Source organism: Amblyomma mixtum, chromosome 7 (genome assembly GCF_055824585.1).
Source record: "Amblyomma mixtum isolate Tamu chromosome 7, ASM5582458v1, whole genome shotgun sequence".
NCBI classification, from domain to species: domain Eukaryota; kingdom Metazoa; phylum Arthropoda; class Arachnida; order Ixodida; family Ixodidae; genus Amblyomma; species Amblyomma mixtum.
In genome coordinates, this window is record NC_143018.1 from 57,007,943 (window position 1) to 57,031,464 (window position 23,522).

At 44.7% G+C, this 23,522-nt stretch overlaps 1 protein-coding gene across 1 annotated transcript in view; it reads left to right on the forward strand.

Moving 5' to 3' along the window:
• The window catches only part of LOC149336143 (lysosomal alpha-mannosidase-like), a 54,141-nt gene that overhangs the window by 5,740 nt on the left and 24,879 nt on the right, over positions 1 to 23,522 (forward strand). The window contains exons 4-13 of the mRNA XM_089554085.1: positions 978 to 1,075; positions 5,960 to 6,019; positions 7,294 to 7,476; positions 8,473 to 8,619; positions 14,323 to 14,383; positions 16,915 to 16,954; positions 17,033 to 17,102; positions 17,736 to 17,864; positions 20,105 to 20,230; positions 21,988 to 22,185. Of these exons, the coding sequence (XP_089410211.1) occupies positions 978 to 1,075; positions 5,960 to 6,019; positions 7,294 to 7,476; positions 8,473 to 8,619; positions 14,323 to 14,383; positions 16,915 to 16,954; positions 17,033 to 17,102; positions 17,736 to 17,864; positions 20,105 to 20,230; positions 21,988 to 22,185 (1,112 nt within the window). The remainder of the gene's footprint in view (positions 1 to 977; positions 1,076 to 5,959; positions 6,020 to 7,293; positions 7,477 to 8,472; positions 8,620 to 14,322; positions 14,384 to 16,914; positions 16,955 to 17,032; positions 17,103 to 17,735; positions 17,865 to 20,104; positions 20,231 to 21,987; positions 22,186 to 23,522) is intronic.

Genomic DNA, 23,522 nt, shown 5'->3' on the forward strand with positions numbered 1-23,522 from the left:
ACACCACACAGCGCTTTGTGGTGTCCCTTCTTCATCTCTGTCTTGTCGTTTGCGCTGTAGTTATGGATCTTGTATTAACGCTGTTTTATCTGAGCTAATTTTCAAGGGGAGAACATTACTGCGGAACACGACGCACAGGCCACTTCCGAAAAGAATGTTTTAGGAAGTCATTCGAAGACTAAGACACGTCAGCCACTCTGGAATCGCCAGCTTTTTTTTTTCGTTTTTATGTGTGTGTTACGGATTCCTGTATCAGCCACTGCTAACCAAGACCTGGAAGGGAGGATCACTGCGGGCCCAACAAATTTCATTTTAAAGACGCATACAGTTTTATAGAGGTCGCATAATTCAACGCGGCGTTGTGAAATGCGGCGATCTCTCCGTCGCAATTGCATGTAAAAAAAAAGTGCCTAAAATAGTTCATACAAACTTGCATGCAAAAAAAATATACTGAAGTCCGCTCATCGGGCACTTTGTGCACAGTATTTCATAACTGACACAAGGAGATAATCTGTTATCTTTACTATTATTGTGGACGGTGCTCACCATCCCTTTGCTGTAACGGCACCAGCCTTGTAATTAAATTTTTTGATCAAGTGCTCGTTTTATGTGCAATTAATTCTATAAGTATTTTTTCAACGACAGTTTGAAAAGAAACCTTACTATTTTCAAAGTTTCATTAGTTGGCCACGTTACCCAAATCCCAAAACAGAACCACAGGGGCTGATAAAATTGGTTACGAATCCCAGCTATTTTGTTTATCTAGCCCCTTCGTGAACAAGTAGCGTGTGTGGGCGTTTAAAATTGGACTACAGGAAAATACGATGCAACGGCCTTTGAGGTGTCGACCAGAATTACTACGTCAAACTCATGATCAATCACGCTCTCCAGACAAATAGAAAGGGGTTACATTTTTTTCTCTTTCTTTTTTCCTTTGCATGCACGTCTTAACCACGATTTCCTGGCTCGCTTTGCAGGTGGTGACGACGGACACATACTAGCCTGGGTGCCTAAAAACTCGTACGAGACACCACCCGTCATCTGTCTCACCTGGCGAGGATGCGAAAACCTCAGTGTGAGTGACATACACTCTGGGCCTTATTAGATATCCTTAAATTCGATGCCACATTGTCTGCGAAGATATGCGCAGCATGGAAATTCAAAACTGGAGTGAGAGGCTTGAATGTTCTCTCCAACCGTGTAGAATGCTTAGTACGGTGGCATTCAGGAGAAACGCAGCGTATGCCAATGAACTAATATCTGCGTACTAAAAGAGTGGAATAATTCAGTTTTCGCGAGACAGCTGGTAATTCAACACAGCGCAGCTTAAGACAATAACAATGAAAATACGGTGTTGTCCCATCTTTCTTTTTTTTTGACCTTGTTACAGAAGTAACGTAATCGTCGGCAGTTTTTGTTTTGACCTTGCCTTAAGTTGCACTGTGATGATTCCTAGCTGTCATTAATTATTAACTAGCCTGATCGGCCACGCTCAAAACCTTTTGCAAGGCAGGCACAATTAGTGACCTGATGAACCCACTTAGACCTACCGACTCGAAATAGCACAAGTTAGAATAGTGTTTGCTATCTTGCACTTCCTCCATGAGGTAGCCGTACTTGTGTCTCCGTGCTACGTCGTCATTCTTCCACACCGCAATAAACACAATGCAATTCCTGCAGTGATACGTATTATGCTTAAACGGAGCACCCAGACGCAATATTACAACCTCCAATGCAATATTTGTTCAAGATATCGAAAATTAGAATTGCAGTGTTAGTGGCGCCGCTTGTCTCTGAACTCATTCCTCGTGTGTACGGATCAGTGGCACGCCTAAAACTACCGGGGGGAAGGGGGGGGGGGGGGGGGACACGCGTGTAAAGCTTCTTAATATTAATCAATGTGAAAACTACTACGGTGATAGTTCGTCTACCGTGAAGAGAAGCAGGAAGGCCGGGAAGGCCAGGTTTCCTATTTGGCTAGGATATGGCTGCGGATAAAACGTAGATTAAGCTGCCAAAGGCGACTCTTTCCGAAGTGAATCTAAAAGGAATGCTGTCAGCTTCTATACAAGCGTAACATCGAAGTTTCACCAGAGTTAAATTTATTGAAGAGCGAAAACGCCATAATAAAATAATTTATCCGACGCGCCGAAGAGCCTATCGCGGCACAGCAACCGATTCTGAGAAATTTCTATGGCATAGGTATATTTGCTTACTTTTCGTTACGCATCGCACGGTGAATAAAGACGTTTTAGTTGAGCACCTCCACCACTCATGTCTGCTGTACCAAATAATCGCCAGAGAATCACACACGGCTCACGTGACCTTGTTACGTCGTAACAACCTGCCCATCCAAATTGTGAGCACACTGGCCACCGTGGCAGGAAGCAGTTAATGTAATCAGTGGTCGCGAGTGATTGCTCGTGTTTCGTAATATTAATCAATGTGAAAACTACTGCGGTGTTAGTTCGTCCACCGTGAAGAGAAGCAGGAAGGCCGGGAAGGCCAGGTTTCCTTTTTGGCTAGGATATGGCTGCGGATAAAACGTAGATTAAGCTGCAAAAAGGCGACTCTTCTCGAAGTGAATCTAGAAGGAATGCTCTCAGCATCTATACAAGCGTAATATCGAACTTTCACCAGAGTTGAATTTATTGACGAAACGCCGTAATAAATTCAGGGGGCACTTTGACAGTCTAAAGTGCGTAGAGGCGAAAGCGTTTTCCGCACCACTTTCAGTGCTTCTGTGGCACTGGTGGCGTCACATGTAATTGAGTACTAATTACTAAGTGATGACAAATCACTAATTAATAGTTAATTACTGATTAATGCCTGAATACTAATTAACTGGTAATTAAGCTTAAGCTTAAGCTTCGCCTTTAGGAGTGGAACGCGACAGCGTGTTGTAGCGCTGCCAGGGAGTCCACGGAACGCCACCACCCGTTCGGCGCGATGCCTTGCCGTTTCAACGCAACGGTTTTTGAGGAAAGGAAATGGCGCAGTAAATCTCTGTCATCTCGGTGGACACCTGAACCGCACCGTAGAGGAACGGAGGAAGTGGGAGTGAAAGAAGAAAGACGAAGATGGCCCGTAATGAAGAAAATGAAAATTGTATTTGAGGAAAGAAAATTACGCAGTAACTGTCTCGCATATCGCGGTGGACACCCGTCAAAATTCAGGGGGGGGGGGGGGGGGGTGCACTTTTTTGACCTAAAGTGTGGTCACTGATGTGTGGTTAAGATGTTAAGCTTCGCCTCTAAGAGTGGAACGCGAGAGCGTCTTGCAACGCTGCCAGGGAGTCCATAGAACGCCATCGCCCATTCGGTTCTACGCCTCGCTCGTCGGTAAATTGTTTTTTGAGGAAAGGAAATGTATTTTTCTCTCTCATATCTCGGTGGACACCTAAACCTCGCCGGAAGGGAAGGGAGGAGGATGGCAGTGAGCGAAGACACCGTATTCACTAGACGTGCCTTTGTTCATTCCAAACCATCGAGCTGGCATGGCGGTGTGGATAGCATGCTCGTCTCGCACTCCGAAGACCGGGGTTCGATTCCCGAGCTCGACCAATTTCTTACTAGGTTTTATTTATTTATATGGCCTGACTAGAGAAGTTAATTAGGCTAATTGGGTAATTAAGCAATTAACTAAGCTCAGTCCCACTTACTTGGAGCATCACTATATGGTCCCTTCAATTGGTTGCGTGGTTACTAGCCAAAGTACAATTGGCCCCGTTTGAAATTGGCGCACTGTGACGTCACGACCGTTTCGACCAACTGAAAAGCGTGACATTCTCTGTCGACAACTGCTGCTTACAACGATGAGACATTAAAGGCTTTCGCCTTAATAAATTAATTTATCCGGCGCACCGAGGAGCATGTCACGGCACAGCAACCGATTCCGAGGAAGAATCCACTTTCCGGGCCCAGTAGCTGTCAAAACAAATACTAAACTTAAACTTCGTGGCATTTCATTGAGGAATGGTGTTCACTTCATTGAAGTTGCATAGGCGATGGAACAACTTTACGATCTAGGTAATTTGGTAAATTTTATGCGTAGTTGAAAAAGTACAAAGAAGAGAAATCAACCTCAATATACGCACTCAAACGCGGCACTTTCGCCTCGTACATTCGATACAGTACCATCCTATAGGAACCGCGGCCGTGTGGCAGTCATTGAGAGTGTTATAGTATCGAAACGGCGTTTTTTTTTTTATTTTACAACCTCTGCTGTTATCAAGTGAGTATCGTCAAAGTCGTTTCGTTTCTTTCCGCCCGAGGAGCTCTCAGTGCTTTTGGAATCAGTACAAGCAAACTTATTAATATGCATTTCAACCGGTGGTAACGAAGTTTTATAGGCGTACTGACACTCGTAACATGCCAGCCAACATATATAAGCACACATTTCAGTGACAGAAGCTCTAATATTGCTTTTGGTTCAAAAATTTCCTACTTCAGACTGTACTACTGATTTTCTAGAAGGTGGTGAAAAGTTCCATATGAAGCGAAGCACACTTCAACAACGTCTTCAGACCCACATTACCATCAAAAATTTAAAAAACGTCTCCGACACAGTTTGGGCTCCGTGACACAAAAGGACAGTTATTACATCTCGTCAAGTTGTGTTGAACTCAAGCTCAGTTTGCTCACATTTCACTGTGACCTGTTTATCTCCATCTCCGGCGGGAAAATTTTCTCTGAGAAATTTCTTCGGCATAGATATCCTTGCTTATTTTCCGTTACGCATCGCACGGTGAATAAACGACGTTTTAGATGAGCACCTCCACAACTCATGTCTGCTGTACCGGAAAATCGCCAGAGAATCACACATAGGTCACGTAACCTTGTTACGTCGTAACAACCTGCCCACCGAATTGTGAGCAAACTTGCCACCGTGGCAGGCAGCAGTAAATTTAATGAGTGGTCGCGAGAGGTTACTCGGGTGAGCAACCTGTGTCTCACAAGCCGCACCGGTGGCTGTATTTGAAACGACCACCTGCCGAGGCAGTGGTGATCGCTTAACCGCTGCACGACAGCGCCAGGAGGGGCATGAGGATTGCCCGCGATCTTTTAATCCAAAGCAGAGAATGAATACTTCCTCATACAAGAGTAAGCAGGAAGAAAATAGGCTATAAGAAACGACTACTTGCGCACCAGGGATCTCTAACGGGATCGCATTTTGGTTTGGTTAGCTTTATGGGGTTTAACGTCCCAAAACTACTCAGACTATGAGAGACGCCGTAGTGAAGGGCTCCGGAAATTTCGGCCACCTGTGGTTCCTTAACGTGCACTGACATCGCACAGTACACAGGCCTCTAGAATTTCGCCTCCATCGAAATTCAGCCACCGCGGCCGGGATCGAACTCGCGTCTTTCGGGTAAGCAGACAAACCCCGAAACCACTAAGCCAACGCGGCGGGCGTTTGACCTTTTACTGATAGCTGCCACAAAACTTGCTCATGCTGACTCCTGTCTTTCTCACAGCTTTTAAAGAGTAGGAACAACAACGTGACTTTGTTCATATACACCAGATAACAGCACAGGTTGTAAAAATTGTAAAAAAAATCCATCGGACCGAAACCTCCGAAAATCATTGCCCCGCCTGTGATTATGGTGTTCACTATATTGGGTAAAGTTCGCCACCGCCGTCACTCAGTGGTTATGGAGCTCGGCTGCTGACCCGAAAGACGCGGGTTCGATCCCGGCCGCGGCGGTCGAATTTCGACGGGGGCGAAATTCTAGAGGCCCGTGTACTGTGGGATGTCAGTGCACGTTAAAGAACCCCAGGTGGTCGAGATATCCGGAGCCCTTCACTACGGCGTCCCTCATAGCCTTAGTCACTTTGGGACGTTAAACCCCCATGGACCATAAACCAAACTATATTGGGGAGATTTTGTATTGCCAGATCTCAGGAGGGTGCACAGTTTATGCAAGCCGCAACTTTTTCCCTTTTGCTTTTTCTTCCAGGCACGACTAACACGGAACACTAGGGAACCATCGGCACTTATTAAGTACGCGCGGGACCAGGTAAAATCTTTTGAGGGGATTTATATATATCTCACCTATCATTGTCATTATCGGACTTATTTCGTCCTCTGGTGAACAAACGCCTCTGCCAGTAATTTCTAATCAGTGTGATCTTGTGTCCGCCGCATCCCCATGAGTCTCTCACTAGTCTCTTGTCTTCACCTGATTTCCCTCCGGCATCCTGCTGTTTTCTTTGCTTTGGAATTCATTTCCCTACCCTAATGGAGCCCCTGTGATTTGTTTTCCGCATAACGTCCCACGTCTACGCCCATATTGCTCTTTATTTCATATCAGCAACTAGAGTTGCTAATCTACATTGCGCAGCTTTGCCTCTGAGTGGTGCCCCCGGTAATTTTCAGTACACATCCAATGCCCTGCACGGAATTTTAATTTCAAGCATTTTGTTATAGCATTAAAGTTTCGACTACAAGAGGAGTACAGGCAGAATGTAACTGTCATGACCCTTTCTTCTTAGGAGTGCTAGTAGACGGCTGTACCTAACTAGGGGGTTCGTGTCCAGTGCGCTGCAGCTAATTCTTATTCTCCTAGACAGCCGGTACGGACTTAGGCCTGTTAATTATTTGACATAAGCTTGAGGCATATGATGTCCAAAAGCTTAATGAGACTGATTCCAGTTCTGCTGAAGCGCGTCCCTTGTGTTCATGGAGCCGGCATTTAGGAAATGGTTCCATGTTGAATAGCATAGCTTTACTGATACCCGAGGTCATTGGCCTAGATCGGGCAGCGACCCAAGTCTGGACTCAATTCAATCAGCCCTTGCTGCATCCGGGCCTATTCTTGATATAACGCTGCAAATCAGTACAAATGACGCTTCGCTTCGGCCGGCTCCAGGCCGCCTCGAGGATCACTTTATTCAGCGCTAGTCTTTACGATTTCACAGGTTAATTCTTTTGTACTTCATGACGACGCTAATGAGGATGATGCATTTCAGTTGTGAGAATGGCCGTCTTCATAATTTAGGTGGCATCTCATCACCTGTCTATCAGCCTTCCTTCATAAAGTCATATTGCACTTTCTATTTATAAACAGTAGGTCCTAATTTCTCATATTTGGCCACTGCTTACGTAATACCCCTATAACTTGGATATTATGTATTCTGAAATAAAAACTGAGTTTCGTGAAGATTTAGGGAATAGTATTTGCGCAGGAATTTTTTCCTACCGCGTCTTCGCTTCTGTTTATTTATACCTCACAATAACGTCAGCAATCTTTATCTATTCCTCAATTTAGTTTGGGCCCATTTCTGTACGTAGGCCAAGGTGTACACGAACGACACAGTTTCAATGATGTCCGGCGGAGACCTGGCCTTCGTGGCGGCAGACTGGCGCTTCCAGAAGCAAGATTCCATCATTGAGCAGGCCAACAAAATGTCGCCTGTGAACAAGGAAGGCCCGCCAGTGCATGTTGTTCACTCGACGCCAGCTTGCTACGTGGAGGTAGGAACCTAGTCCATTGTCCCGACACAGACCTGTGCCAAGAGCCAAGCCAATGTCATGCACATTAGTTTGATGTTGCGCCATTTCCAACCGGGAATTCAAGAAGCTGTGCATTGGCACATTCTTCTCCGCGTACTATATCCGCTCTAAAACCCGACGGCTGCGTAGTTGATGAAGGCTGTCATTTTCCTTGCGTCCAGCAACGAAGGAAAAGAAGTGTGTCACGTGGTACACTAGCGCAAGCCGTAGCGCTGAAATACGTCGCCAGTGGAAATTGTATTTATGCTTAACCTGCCTGCCTCACGCGCTACGTTTGTGCGAGAAAAAGCACTAAATCTCGTCCTGTTAGAGGGATTTAGTGAACGACTTTTTCTTCGTTTTAATATTGTCCTCTACGCGGCTACGAAGTCGGCACTCCTCCAAGCCACCACGGCTTTCTACTGAAAACGGTAATAATGAATTCATTTAGCCGTGCTAGTCAATTTAAAGCAGCAACAATGACGTTCCTGTTCTAGCTATGATACTCTGTAAATTGAGTTCATTTACTGCGTAAAACTGTTGTTTTAAAATTATGGATGTCCGCCACAGCTAACGGTTTGTTCGCTAGAGGTATTTTTTTGCTTTTTCGACCACCCTAATCGTAGAAACTTTTTTGTATTCCCCGGAACGGAATGTAAATTTTTTGTCTATGCGCAGCATGACTTCAAAATAATATTTCCGAGCGACCGAAAACTCTCGTAGGAGAGCTAACTATTATCTAAATAAAAAGCACTTACACATTTAAACAATGGACATTTTAGTAATATAATAACTGCTGATAGCGCTACCTGCAACGAGTTCTGGAAAAACCTGTCACGTTTAAAGATAAGATTTGTTGTTCATTAGTCAGCGCAGCCAAACAATTTGAAGTTTTAGCGAACATCTCGTTTCATTTTCGCTAATATTTTTTTCCTTATTATCTTCCTCGTTTCTGTCCACGAATCTGTGTGAAATGAGGCACTACATGACGCGGTGCGGAGCTGGCCTGCCTTCGCGGGAGATTTGCTTCCCTACTCTGACCAGCCCGGACGTTCATGGACCGGGTTCTACACAACCAGGCCAAACCTCAAGATGATGGTGCGATATGCTAATGGCTTTCTCCAGGTAAGCAGCCCGCAGGGGAAATCAGAGATCGAGTGGCCCGGCGAATTCTCATGCGCACCTATCACTATACTATTCTTGCCACGTGATTGCGGAAACAGGATTTCTTTTCAGTCTGGCCGCCTTCCCTCTCTTTATCCCTGAGCTTTTGCACTGGCTTTTTCTCTCAGAATGACGTCAGTGACTAGTGCACAGTGCTCAGGGAGCACCCAGAAGGTGGAGAAAAGGTTTAACAAGAGTCTAATTACTATTCTCTTCTACCGTAGTGTGGGTACCTTGTTGTTTTGATTACCTGAAAACACGATACAAACAACAATTTCTCTGTACATCTTAGTTCTCTTCTCATTTTCGTGATGCAACATCCAGTTATGTTTCCGGGTTTTATACGTTCAGGCAAAGCTCACTGAACTTGTGCGTAATATTACATGTTGAAAAAACATGAATAGGACGACGTTTCCAGGTATTCCTTTAAATTCTACCAGTGTTTCATCTAGCAGAGGCTGCAGAATATGCTTGAATTGTACATAAAGACTAAGGAGCTCCAAGAAGCGCCAAATTATTCGATGATACGACATTATATGCCTTGAAGCTCGCTACACGAGGCTTTCTAAACAAAGTGTACATCACATGGAGGCAGCGGTTGAATTTCAGAGCTACCGCGAACACGACACAGTACAAACTACACACCGCGCTACAGGTTGAGAAAGCTCTTTCCCTAAGCCACTTTCTGTCTGTCTGCAACAAAAAGTGTTTGCAACCTCACGAGTATTGCTGAGCATGTCAACACCATAATCAATGGGCCAAAAGCACGACTTACTTAGTAGTGTATGAAAGTAACTGCGCGATAGAATGTCAGATTCGCCGCCGCGGTGGCTCAGTGGCTATGGTGCTCGGCTGCTGACCCAAAAGACGCGGGTTCGATCCCGGCCGCGGCGGCTAGAATTTCTTTGGAGGAGAAATTCTAGAGGCCCGTGTACTGTGCGATGTCAGTGCACGTTAAAGAACCCCAGGTGGTCGAAATTTCCGGAGCCCTCCACTACGGCGTCTCTCATAGCCTTAGTCGCTTTGGGACGTTAAACCCCATAAACCAAACCATAAACCAGAATGTCAGATTCAAGATATGCGTTAGGTAAAAGTAGCACAGGCGAAAAAACTGCACCGCTGTCTACAATGCTGGGAATTATTATCGTTTTCGGTTTGTTGGCCCGCGTGACTCTATTTATTTAATTTTTATACAACAAGGCACATTAGCGTCCCTCGCGGCCTGAAGTGAAAAGAACACTCACGTTGTTGAAAGTAGTTTCTTCAAAGCAACTATCGATAGTGTTTCTTCACGCCACTTTAGCATTCCTGGGTGCACGCAATGGAACCTATAAGTTCGAAACATTTATGAACTCACTCTTACCACTGCATTCCAGGTATCACGCAGCCAATAAAATGGCCAATGTCGTCATAATTTTCGATTTCTTAGTTCATCTCCTTTCGCGGTCCTCAGTTCTTCCTCAGTCCGGGAGCGAGAAGTTACACCGAAATATACGGCATAATTTTAGAAAAATAAACTTTACCTTAAGTGCGGCCGTCGAAAATTAAGTTCTTCGTGCTTGTGATGGTCCCGGCGCATCGCGGTTCCCGCTGCTTTCCAGTGACGCAGCACGGCCATCTTAGTATCTCTATGCCTCACCGTGAAGAAGAAAGATGAGGGCGTGCGATGACCTCAATGCCGCATTTCTGTGAGCAAATGTTAAGACAAATGGGAAGATAAAGAGGTAAGCGAAAGAATAATCTTTAAGGCTGATTTTGTCAGCTTTCACTCCATCTGCGATTGCGATCACTCATGCCTTCATCATTTCGTACGAATGACGCTAGAGTGATTACATTTTTTCGCACAAATTCTGAGACACTGAGGACTGAAAAAAAAGCTCTCGAGTATTCTATATAAGCTTACAATTATTTTGGAATGTTATTTTTCAAATAAACACTTTCACTCATGAGAGCGTGCTGGAATTAACTCCTATTTTAATAAGAATGGCGCATCTAAAAAAACATTTGCCTGCACAGAGCAGGCGTTCTTGAAAATGCTGATCTAAAAAATTCTGCCTTTTCTTCATATTTTTGTTGTCTCTGAGATGACATTAGAAGGATGTTATTTCCTTAGCAACTATAACAGGTAGCTCAAACGAAAGGAATATAATGAACTCGGCATAAACGGTCACATATCTATACCCTATTTAGTTACATTTCATGCACAAACATCGAAAATAGGTTTACCACAACGCCCCTTAGAAACTGACAAGATGTCATTAGTGATGTACTCATTATATGGCTTTATTACTGTTGGCAGTGGGGCGCCGATCACCAGTTAGCATAGATTTTTCTTCGATGTGCCGTGCTTTGCCGCTCCTTCGATGATGAAAGCTATGTATACGTCGAAAGATGGTCGCGCATTTTTGTCGAACAACTTGGCTACCGAATATGCCCATGAGAATACCTCAGGACCTTGACCATACAGGAAGCTTGCAAGAACGGTAATTTTTTTTCAAAATTCAGACGAAGGCAAATGTCAAGTCATTGAAAAGTTACAGATCATCAACTTATCCTCTGTTCCTAGCAAGAAGCTCGTTATGGTGATCGGTAATGGTGTGAGAAAAAAATTTGGCAGTGGCTCAGCTCTGGTTAAGCCTGGATATACAAGCGAAAAGATTCGGTTACGCTTAGTTTGAGAGGAGTTCCGCCCCGGTTTTCTGGCGTTTCGGCCATACGTTTAGCTTTGCGCTTTTCATTTCTTCGCAGCTTTTCGTCCAACTCCCAAGCTAGCACTCTTGGATTGGTAAATTTTCTACAGCCACGTCTGGCTGCTTCCCCTACCATGGCGAGTGCGAGAGCCTATTCTCTGACAAGCGCATTTATAGCCCAGTTGCGCGCGGCTGCATCGAAAGGTCAAACGGTGGCGAGGAGGAGTAGCGCGCGCAGCAGTAACGGCGGCGCACATGCGCAGTAGCGAGCGGCTGCGGCGAAAGGTCAAGGGATGGAGTCGGCGGCGGCGGCTGCGGCCACCTGTGCCGCGTGTGTCGTCACTCGGTTTTGCGCACGCGGTGAACTGGCAAATCTGTGCAGCGGCTCACGCCAAGCTCGGCTCCGACCCTCGTAGTGAAGCTTTTCACTTCAAAACAGACTTCAGTCAACCAAAGTACCCACTCGCACAATCAATAAAGGGAAAGACAAATGCGTAAAGCATAACTAACCTTTATTCACGGTGCATACCTTATAGATTACGAGAAAGCATTTGAGTTAGTCGGAACGTCAGCATTCACGCAATCACTACGGATCCAGTCTGTAGAAGAGGCATATATAAAGGTACTAGAAAGCAGCTATAGCGGCTGCATAGACAAAATATTCATCCACGCGAAAACTGATAAATTCTCGAAGGAGAAGATTTGTACACTAGGGCGACACGGTCCATTCACTACTACTAACCGAGTGTTTACCGGGGGTATTCAGATGGTTAGGTAGGGAAGTATTGTGAGTAAACGGTAATCGAAAATGGCTTTTTATTATTGAATAGCCATGCTAAGTAAGTGAAGGGACAAATTGGAGAGCATGAAAGATGCTCTCAACCAATTAATGAAAAATAAATGTAAAAATATACCAATACCTTCAGGAAAAGAGGTAACAGTAGAAGCGAAGCATCGAAGTGTTAAGGAAATACGTCCACATAGGGCAGTTAGTGCATATCCGGACCACGAAAGTTTTATTTATTTTATTTATTTATTTACAAAATACTGCAGCCCGAGGGCCAAGCAGAGTGGGCAATTTAACAACAGCCAAAGATCACACCAAACTTCAAAAAAGAAAGAAAGAAAACAGACAAACACTACAATACACCTGAATGATCAACATAAAGGCAGTCAAAAGTAAAAGGTTGCTGTATGAACAACATTGTCAAAAAGGAAAAAAAAACACAGGAAGAAATATTATAAAACACCAGACGTAGGATTACAAACAGAACTCAGATGAGAGGGGACAAGCGTTCTTCAAAATCATGAACATTACGCGCGGAAAAGACGAGAGCTGGCAAGCTGTTCCACTGAGCGATAGTGCGAACAAAAAAAGTTTTTAAAGAGGTTTGTACGGGCAAAGAACGGCGTAAGGCTGTGGTCATGAACGTTCCTAGTATACCGGGTTAAGCGTGGGCGCAGGTAGTCCTTGGAAGAGGAATTGAACTGTTGGTGATAAAGTGAAAAAAGAAATATTAACCTAGCGAGTGCTCTTCTTTTTTCAAAAAGATGGAATATTATTTACAGACATGATGGCGGACGGTGAAGCATTCCGATGATAACTGTTGAAAATGAACCGGATTGCTTTTCTTTGTATCATCTCTAGTGAATGTATATCTTTTTTGAGAAATGGATCCCATGACACACTAGCATATTCAAGTTTAGGTACAATGTACGTGTTGTATGCTAATAGCTTCACGGACTGTGGGGAAGACTTTAATTTGTGGCGGAGAAAGCCAAGTTTCCTTGCAGCAGCAGCGCAAATTTTGTCGACGTGACTAGTCCAACTAAGGTGCTTATTTAATGTTACGCCGAGGTACTTGTAGTTAAATACGTAGGAAAGTAAGAATAGGGTGGAGTACATTTGGAAGGTAGCACTTTCAGATCAAGAATACCAGCTTGCCAGCATTCCTCGGTAGGAAAGTATACAACAGTCGTATTCTGCCAGAGCTCAACTACTGGACAGAAATATGAAGTTTAAAAAAAAGGATGAACTTAATTCGGGGACAACGGAGCGAGGCATAAAAGGAAAGTGATTGGTGCAACGCAAAGATGTAGAAACTGCCAGCAGAGCGGCGGCTGGAAACACACGGGAGTTAATGAAATCGTTGTCGAAATCAGGTAGAAATTTTCATGGAGCATTGTCCTGCGAAGAATATGGTTAAGTTGGTGATGAAGATGGTGGCGAAGCTTTAGCTTTATTGCTGTCTTTTGTAGGAATGTTCTTTCATGCAGCCGTGACGCATATACTGTAGATTTTTTTTTAATTCTAACATTGGATTTCTCATTGTATTGAGACATATGCAGCAGCGCATATTGACCCCTTGGTGGTGAAAGCTTTTGATTCGATGCAGCGAAGCACTTTGGCACTGAAGCGGAAAGTTCCTGCAGCTTCTGTTTTAGTGACTGGTGTAAAAAGATCATTGACAATCATGTGCATGTGAAATGAATCTGTATTGCGTGACGACATTGAGGAAATTACAGATTCTCAGTTTTCCCAGCCAGCCGCCGCTTGATACTTCTGACAGGCATATTAGCAACCCGAAAAAAGTTTTGCCAGAATGTCCACAGGCGGTCTCCAGTCTGTACGCACTACATGTCAGTAAACTCTGTAAAGAAATTTTTCAACTGTAAAACCGTTCCCCATTTACCTGAATTTTGAGACACTTCTCTGCGATTGCTGCTACCGAGGCCGTTGGCTGCCTTATTTCGATCGAGGCGAAACAAAAAAAAGCCCTTTAGGTGTGAGATGCGTTAAAGAATTACCGGTGATCCAAATTGATCCGGAGCCCCCCACAACGGCGTCCGTAATAGCCTGAGTTACTTCAGGGCGTTAAACAAACCCCAATCCGCAATTTCTTCTCTTGTACCAAAAAGTGCAACCCAGTACATCCAACTACATTTTAGACTAAAACGTGCTTCCTCTCAACAGGCCAGCAAGCAGCTGTCTGTTCTTGGAGGAAAGGACGCTTCCGCTGAAGTCAAAGCACTAGGTAAGCTGCATATCTACGGCAAGAATGCGGTGTGCATAGTATGATTGTGGCTTGTTTAAAAGAGAACACCTTAAAACAACTTTATACGCATTTGTTCCACCTAGTTACGGCTGGCACAATCTGCTTATTTCAGGGTTGGTTCCGTTGGCAAAATTCTTAAACAGAAATCAGCCCCACTAATTAGGGCTTCATGCAGCAATCAACGGCCTTCTTTTTCCACACGGCTTTCATTTCGAAAGAAAGAGAAACAACTTTATTTGTCAGCAAATCAAATGGCGGATGTGCATGGTCAGTTAGCCGCACCAGGTGGCGGGAAGTTGTTTGAAAATTTTTTCGTAAACCGAAACATTCAACACAAAATCTATTGCTTGCTGGATTCCCTGAATGTTCAATTATTTGTTTGTTGAATGACTGGTTATTACTATATATCATTATCTAATGATTGTTAACTGAGTGGCTGAAAGACTGACGGTTTGAATGACTGAATCATTCAATCGTTAATTTTTTTAATTAATATTTTTGCCTAAAATTACCATGCTACAAAAGCGTTACGTGCATACAAACTGTTTCTTTTCTCTTCTTTTGGGCGAAGAAAAATTAGCGTGCATACAAACGTTCTACCACTCTCAGAATCAAACGAAGACGTCAGCATCTGTCAGCAGGACGCAATGTTTCGTCCTTCTGCGGTAAAAATAAGGAAGCACCTAGCATAGTTCACGTTTTTACGTAAATGGTCTTGCAAAGTGCGCATTTACTTAGCGGTACGAAATTAATGTTGTCTTTCACAGTTGAGCAGTTGCGCATGGCACTGTTCACTATTTAATCAAACCTGCAAGTGCATTAGGAACGCGCCATGCATGAGCACAGCCTTCAGGGGTTAAGCGTGAGTCAAAAAGAGCGTGAGAAACACAACTATGAAAACTGGTTTGGCTTGGTTTGGTTTATGGGGTTTAACGTCCCAAAGCGACTGAGGCTATGAGAGACGCCGTAGTGAAGGGCTCCGGAAATTTCGACCACCTGGGGTTCTTTAACGTGCACTGACATCGCACAGTACACGGGCCTCTAGATTTTCTCCTCCAAAGAAATTCCAGCCGCCGCGGCCGGGATCGAACCCGCGTCTTTTGAGACAGCAGCCGAGCACCATAGCCACTGAGCCACCGCGGCGGCAGCTATGAAAACTATGCAGTCACCCCTATCTCCGCTATACTAGCTCCTTTTCTAGCCAGCTGTCGCATACTACTGTTTCTTTTTTTTGTTTATCGTTTTGACAGCCATTAGTTTGACATCTATGTATACAATCGCAACAACCTAAGAATTGATCCTTTTCATTCCTTTGACAGTTCATCGCTTTATCCTTAAGGCTTATTAAACATGGATTCGGATTAACTATAGAATGAAGATTGCAAGGAATGTCCGGCTTTCAAACGAATAAGTGCCGCTTTCCTTGGGACTTATATATTTCATTCAGAGATGTATGTTTGTATTAAAGCTCGAAAGTTAAGGTGACGGCCGCCGAGGTGGTTCAGTAGTTATGGCGCTCCGTTGCTGACCCGAAAGACGCAGGTTCGATCCCGGTCGCGGTGGTCTAATTTTCATGGAGGCAAAATTTCTAGAGGCCCGAGTGCTGCGCGATGTCAGTGCACGTTAAAGAACCCCAGGTGGCCGAAATTTCCGGAGTCCTCCACTACGGCGCCCCTCTTAGCCTGAGTACTCAAAAAATAAACTAACCAAAGTTAAGGTGAACTAGAAGGCACTGATCGAATCGCTCATATAGCTTCTAACTAGTGCATCACTGCACGAATCACTTACGCCGCTGCACGAATTAGCGTGAAGTGATGCTCACTCGCAAAAGAGCAAGGCTATCATTTTCCGGTGGGGCGCCGCCATAGATTTGTCAAGCACAAAAAAGAACCCGGCAACCACAAGGCAAGCAATGCTCCTTCGCTCTTTTTAGCAGGGGCACATAGTAATAGCGAAGCGATCTGAATGCGAGTGAAGCGGAGATGCCTGTGAGTTTGCAAGGTAAAATCACGAGAAACACTTACGCACCCTTCAGTGGCTTGCACATTCGGCCGCATTTGTTCAAGAAACAATGTGCGCCTTATTTAAAGCTTTCGCATTTTACATGCGGTTCCATCCTTTGAACTTTCTTCGCCAAGGTTGCGCCAGCGGCAGAAAGGCCACAGAGTGCCGTGGCATCCCAACACTCCTTATCTCTCGCTTTCATGATGTACTCTTGCCTCTAGCGTCAGTAGCGACAAGTAATGGTTGTCTGGTTCTATCAGGTGTAAAGTGCGCATAAGTGATAAACCATTCCAAGCCATGCCAAGGAGGCAGATACGATGCATGTGTTAGATGAAAGTTCCTGAGCGATCCGTATTCCTTAGGTCACTGGTTAAGCACAAATGCCTTCATACTCCAGAGGCGTCAAAATGTGATAGCGGCTCCAGGAAATTATGCCTTGCAATGCGTGGTAACAAGCCCCAGGCTTGGTCTCATGGGCAGCCCGTCATCATTATTCACGTACGCAGGCGAAGCAGTGGCTACTCTGCAGCATCACGACGGCATCACGTGAGTCTTGAAGTTGCTGTAGGCCTGATTGTTCTCGGCTGCTTACTGCACGTCCGGCTGCATCTCTCCTGCCTTTAGGGGAACCTGCACTGACGACGTAGCCCAGGATTATGCGAACATGCTGCACCAAGGCATCAAGAGATGCGAGGTGAGGCCCTGTCCTTTATATATTTGGACGATCAATGATTTAACCATATCAGAGCACGAAGAGTTCGGTAATCAAGGGCAGCACGATCTACAAACACATCCATCTTTGTTTTATTCCATATAGAAGAGTGAAGACATTTAATCTCGTGCCGTATGCCATTCATAGTCAGCTTCAGTGCCTCTTCTCACAGTCCATATTACAGCATTTATTCCAACTCAACAGTATGACAGGCCGGTTAGTGCAGACGGGGGTTAGATGTGCGCCAAGCTATATGAGAAGGTTTGCATACAAAACCTTACCCACTAATACGAAAGGAAGGTCTTGAAAAGGGAAGTGCGCATTTTTTATACCCTGTGGCAGCCTTGTTGACCTGCACACAAATTTTGGCTGGTTAGCACACTACTAGAGCGCCGCCATCGGCAGTACTGGCCACTTACCATTATGCATTTGTAGCCAGTACCATTGCCCGCCGTCACTGCGTGGTACCACTTATCAGCTTGCCATATTAGGGGTTGTATATTCGGGTCGACTTAAAAAAAACTCTACCCATCGAAGAAGCAGTAGGTTTTTGAAAAGATGCGGTAATTTGTTGGCACATTACGGTTGGTTTTGCCTGCTTGCTTACCATTACAGAGAGTGATCAGCACCAGCGTGGTGTCTCTACTGGATCCGGGTGCAGCTAACGTGGATGACATCGGGAAAAAGCTGCACTTCTGTCATCTCCTCAACCAAAGTGACTGCGAGCACACCAAGGAACCAGAAGTACTTCCATTCGTTCTGTGCTAGTTCTTCTAAGGAGGAAACGATTATGGTGTACGTGATCAGTGTTTTAGACAGGAAGTCATGCAGCGTCACGTGCCCGAGGACGAAACTCACTTTGGCGGCGTTTATGTGCAAGAGCGCAAGTAGAGGCACTCGCAAAAGTAGAAAGACCGCATGAACGGCTGCAAGACTGCATGCCAGGGCTGTCTGACGGCGAACACCTGTTGTTTAGATTTGGGCACACCGCATTCCTCAATACGAGCTGGTGTGCTTGCCTGCGGACTTGCGTCAGGCATGGCAGCACCAAACCCCACAAGGGACGGCTCTTAGCTGCCGCGCCGCACCCTGTCTAGGAGAGGAGTTTGTTTTTTATTCAGTTATTAGCTCGCAGGGATCTACAGACATCAATGCACGTGAGATGTTTTCTAAAACAACATCTTGAGCCAATTGCTATCGAACCGGGTAACATTTTGCACAAAGCTGGCAGCCTGTCTAAATTTGCGCAAAGCTTCTTCTATTCGACAGTGATTTTTCCAACACGATCGTGTTCAAAAGTGAAAGCTATATTGGCCAGTTCCCCATGGCGAGCATTTCACACAAGTTTCGCAAAAGTTCATTTCATATCGTTTATTTTGACGGCAATAAACATCTAGTGGTTACATTAAATTTCGTTATTCTAGAACGGCAAGTTGAAATGGGGAAGCCGGGGTGTCTTCCTCTTTGGTCCTTAAGATGACACCGAAAACAAAACCATCCAAGTTTCAGTATTAGTAAATATCTATTTCATGCCACTTTCTTTCTATGTCGAGGTTCGTCCCGCGGGAAATCTATTATTTATTTCAGATAAAATAGGATTTAATTTCCCGCCACTCCAGTCAACTCGGGACGTCAAGCTTGAAATGGAATCTGTGATTATTGTTCGGAACTGGATAGCTGTGTAGCTTTAGTCATCGCCGTTAAAAATTTTTCATGGCGCACCAGAGTTCTCTTGCGAAAATGGCCGCGTATAGCGACACTTGAATCTGATTTCTTGATCTTTTCAGCACCCAAAACCTCGGTTTTCAGTAACAAAAGCACCTTTGTCTTTAAGACATCGTGATCTATTGATTCGGACAAACTTCAAGTTTGTATTCAGCCTGCCTTTAATGTATTCGTCGCGACACATAACCGTCAAGGAATTATCTCCGTCGCATGGACTGAGAAACTCACGCCCTGTTTCTCTTGATACCAAACTGTTCAAGACATTGATAAGATGTGTGCATTTTCTCCCCTGCCCAGAAAGCGTACCACCGCGGTAGCTAACAGCCCATGATCATAGTAATACGGATCTCAAGTGATAACCTCGAGCGGCGCTGCTTGCCACTCAACACATTAGTTGTTTTTTTTTAAGTTATAAATCTCTGCAGCATTTCTCCGTGCAGACCCTTTCGCCGCTCCCTCTGTATATGATGATAAAACGAAAAACTTATCTTTTGAAAATTCGCAGCATGTCTGTCCTTGTCTTATACACTTCATTGCTCCTTTTTGTATTGTGTTAGGGCTTTAGTTATGAAAGACTTTTCCACCTGTTCACCCATTTAATCGTAGCACTAAATAGTTTTCGCAGGCCGTGTAAATATTTTCTTCATTTCAGGTTTTTTTCCTCACGGCTAGAAACCCCACATGATGCAGAGTATTAACCATGTCAGAAAATATTTTCACGTTTTTATCGCCTTTTTAGTCGTGGATCTACTGAATGTACAATATACTATCACTGCGGCTTCATTATCTGGTAACTTACCAAATTTTTACTGCTGATAAGCCTGCCCCCAATTTCCCCTATTTCTGACTTCTCTTCATGCCTGGTATACATTGCCAACATCAAGTGATACGCGAACCGGTAAAGACAAACACAAGATGCTGAAACGGAAACAAAAAAAGGGATCCCAATAAATTTTTGAATATGTACCCTCCCTCCGCCTTCGAAGAGAAGATCAACTGCTTGACTATGCCGACCCTCTTGGTTAAGATACCTTCGCTCTGCCGTACGCTTTTTCTGTGTCATGTTCGTGTTTTACTTGATGCTGATAGAACCTATATTAATTAGTTATTAACTTCTACAGCTCAATAAACCTTGATTCATTGATTGATTGATTGATTGATTGATTGATTGATTGATTGATTGATTGATTGATTGATTGATTGATTGATTGATTGATTGATTGATTGATTGATTTATTGAACGATCGATTGATTCGCAGTTTGGCGTGATCGTGTACAACCCAGCCAGCGTACCGATCTCGCCGTATGTGCGCCTTCCACTAGAAGGTGACGGTGAACGCATCACAACGATCACAGGACCAAAGGGAGCCACGGTGGAGTCGCAGGTAGGTCGGTCCGGGCCGTGCGCGACCTAAGGTCGTCCGACCACTACCTTGGCAGCTTTTATTCATGACATGTTTACATCGTACAGAGCTTCACTCGCCCTGAATAACTGTTTTGGGGCTATACCGCCCCTTGTGTTTTATGCCTTCTGCAGCATAAGCTTTGTTAGAAAACACACTTTCGCTAATGAACAATGCACCATTTTCAGTTATATTTCGAATGACCTTTCATTCTTTTCTTTTTTTTTCTTTGTTCTGATAATAATATCACTCATTCTGCGCTCTGGAAGGAGTGCCTGCGGACCACATCGCGTGTAAGAGATAATTTACCTTTCACTCAAAAGGGTACTCCAAGAACGGTGTCTGCCTAAAACAGTAATTCCTACTGCGGCACACAGCTATGAGTGCGCGAAAATGGGAAGAGTAGAAAAAAGGGCGGGCCAAAATGAAGCTATCCTTCGTCGCGATAAGCAATGTGAAACTTACGCCCAACGAGATGTGGTCGCACGAGCCCTCCTAGTAACTTAAGCCTGGTCTCACATCTTGGCCAACTAAGAATAGCGGGAAAGGTAATTTGAGCCAGCGTCGTAAGTCTCATTCCTTATAAATGCGCACAACAGGCCGCTTGGTTTTGTGACACTCGTTGTTCACTAAATATACCGAAGGTTATTGTATGCTACATTTCGTTTTAGTTGTTATTTGCAGTGAGCTTTGAATGCGGAGGAAAGCGCGCTATAGAGGCCAATTCAGCCACATACAAAAGCTCATGAATGCAGAAAACTGCGAACACAATGCAGCTTCATCCAGTATCCTCAGAAAAAATGGCTGAGGCTTAACTTGGTTAAGCCTGGAGAATGCGAAGCATCATCGTGTCGCGTAATTTGGAGGCGCACAACCACAGCGACGGCGCGAGGTGGGCCCCCGTTTCTCCACTGTCGTGACGTCATCGTGCCACGTGGTGTGACGTCATGTATCATGTGATTTGGAGGCGCACAACCACAGCGACGGCGCGAGGTGGGCCCCCGTTTCTCTACTGTCGTGACGTCATCGTGTCACGTGGTGTGACGTCATGTATCACGTGATTTGGAGGCGCATAACCACGGTGAAGGGCTGAAGTGGTAGCTAAAGTAGTATGCTTCGCATAAAAAAGGTGGTGTGGTTTAACGTAGATAAATCGAGTAGAGGTGCGAAAGCATGCGTTAATTCTTGAATTGGAGGGGACACTTAAGATCTGTCTTACGGGTGTTTAGTGATACTTTTAGTGTGTTAAAGACCATATATGCCGAATTATTCATTCGCTACTTAACGCTGATAAATCGCCTCGAGTCATGCCACTGCCAGCGCAGTGGCGCAGCGGTTAAGCGATGCGCCGGTGCACTGGCAGGTGGGTGTTTCTGTACCACAGCCACCGGCAAAGATTTTGCGACCCATGTTGCTCTTTCCGAGCAGCAAAGTCTTGCGACCAAACATTACTTTAATTGCCGCCTGCCGCTTGCCTCCCATTAGTCACAGCTGGCACGACACTGTGATTGCGAATTAGGCGAAGTAATGCAGAACACGTTCTGGGAGTGCTTTCTATGCAGGCTACGAAGGCCTGCAGGCATGACAAAGCGAGCTTCTGTTCTGAGCACCATAAAAACTACGGATATTAATTTGTTGCTCTCAAACTGCAGCGGAAGCAGCACAGTAAAAATACATATTTAGCAAGATGCGTCTTTGCAGTCCATGGATCATGACCGCTTGCTTACTTTCTCCCCAAGGCTGTTCCACTGGCTCCCCATCGACACGGCATACAAGAGAGCTCCGGAGATGCCAAGCAGTCGCTAGTATTCCAAGCCGAGGTTGATCCGCTGGGTGCCAGCCTGTACCACGTGAAAGTCGGACCCGCCCACAATAGTCGAGAAAGTCCTGAAAACTACCTGGAGCTGGACGAAGCGATAAACTTCATCGAGAACGAGGTACGCCGTCTAAGTTTCAAAATGCATTTGCTATCAAAAGAATTATTACGCCAGCGACCTGCATGTTTTGGCACAATGTTTCGTAGATATTGGATGGACGCTGGTACCAAAGAGCGCAATTGTAATCAGGGGTCAAAATGCTAAATGATGTCAAGGGCTCCACTCTGCTTAAAGACAACGAACCTCGAACCCCTGAAGGGTCACTTCAAATGTGGCGCATGACAACGAACCCCATGCAACACCCAGGCCATCTGATGCACATGTACAGTCTTTGTCGAAAGTTTAGAGCCCAGGGGGTTCACTTCTAAGCTTTATATTGGGACTCCAGGGGCATTCATAAAGTCCTACCTATTGCAGGATGCAGTACCAGATATCTTCTCATGTCCAGGAAATTTGTAGCGCTAGAGATCCATTAAGAATGACACAATGTGGCTCAAAAGAAAACCCCCTGGGCTCCAAACTTTTGACAACGGCTGTACATACAAAATAAAAGGCGAAGCTCAAGTTTTGTACAGGCTTGGCTTCTATTAATTATGCAATTTTAGCTGCAAAGAATTCCTTATCGAAATTGTTTGCACAGTATATATTGCTGTTTTCAGCGCATGATCCATGTTTCTTTTTTTTCGTAACATTTGGTCTTGTTCTGCCGTAATCGACCGAGCTCACGTCTTATCTTATCTCGCAATCTTTGAAGCAGTACATATATTCTTACGCGTTCACAGGTCGCTATACGGGTGGGCTGCTGATCGAAAATACCGGAAGCCATCACAAATGTTTGCGGCCCCTCACTCAATTCCATTTAAAATTCACGCTCGTAGAAAGACGATTCACCAGGATTTCATTACGTGGCATCTTGCGAGATAATTATCGCATATCATTTGCACCTTTTGACAAAGACGTCGTAACTTCAGCTGAATACTGGCCATTGAGTACCTCTTAACCATATAAATTCCTTTCCAGCGACTTTTAACTTTGCAGAGCTTAATTTCGTTCATTCTTTTCAACAAAATCATGAAACAGGATGGAGGTGTGCTTCTTTCTGGAATGATGAAATTGTTCAACAAACTCCTGGCTGCTATTGCACAATAATTTTGTTTCATCTGTCAATACACTGCCAAATATACTGGAGCAAAATGGTGGTTTGAGCTAGTTGGTACATCTTCAAAATTTCACCAGCGCTGCGACTAGGAACAAGAACAGAGAAGAAAGACAAGGACAAGCGCTTGTCCTTGTCTTCCTTCTCTGTTCTTGTTCCTAGTCGCAGCGCTGCCAAATATAAAATCACGTCCTGATTTAAATTCACCGTGCGTTAACATGTAAAAAAGTTATATGCACTA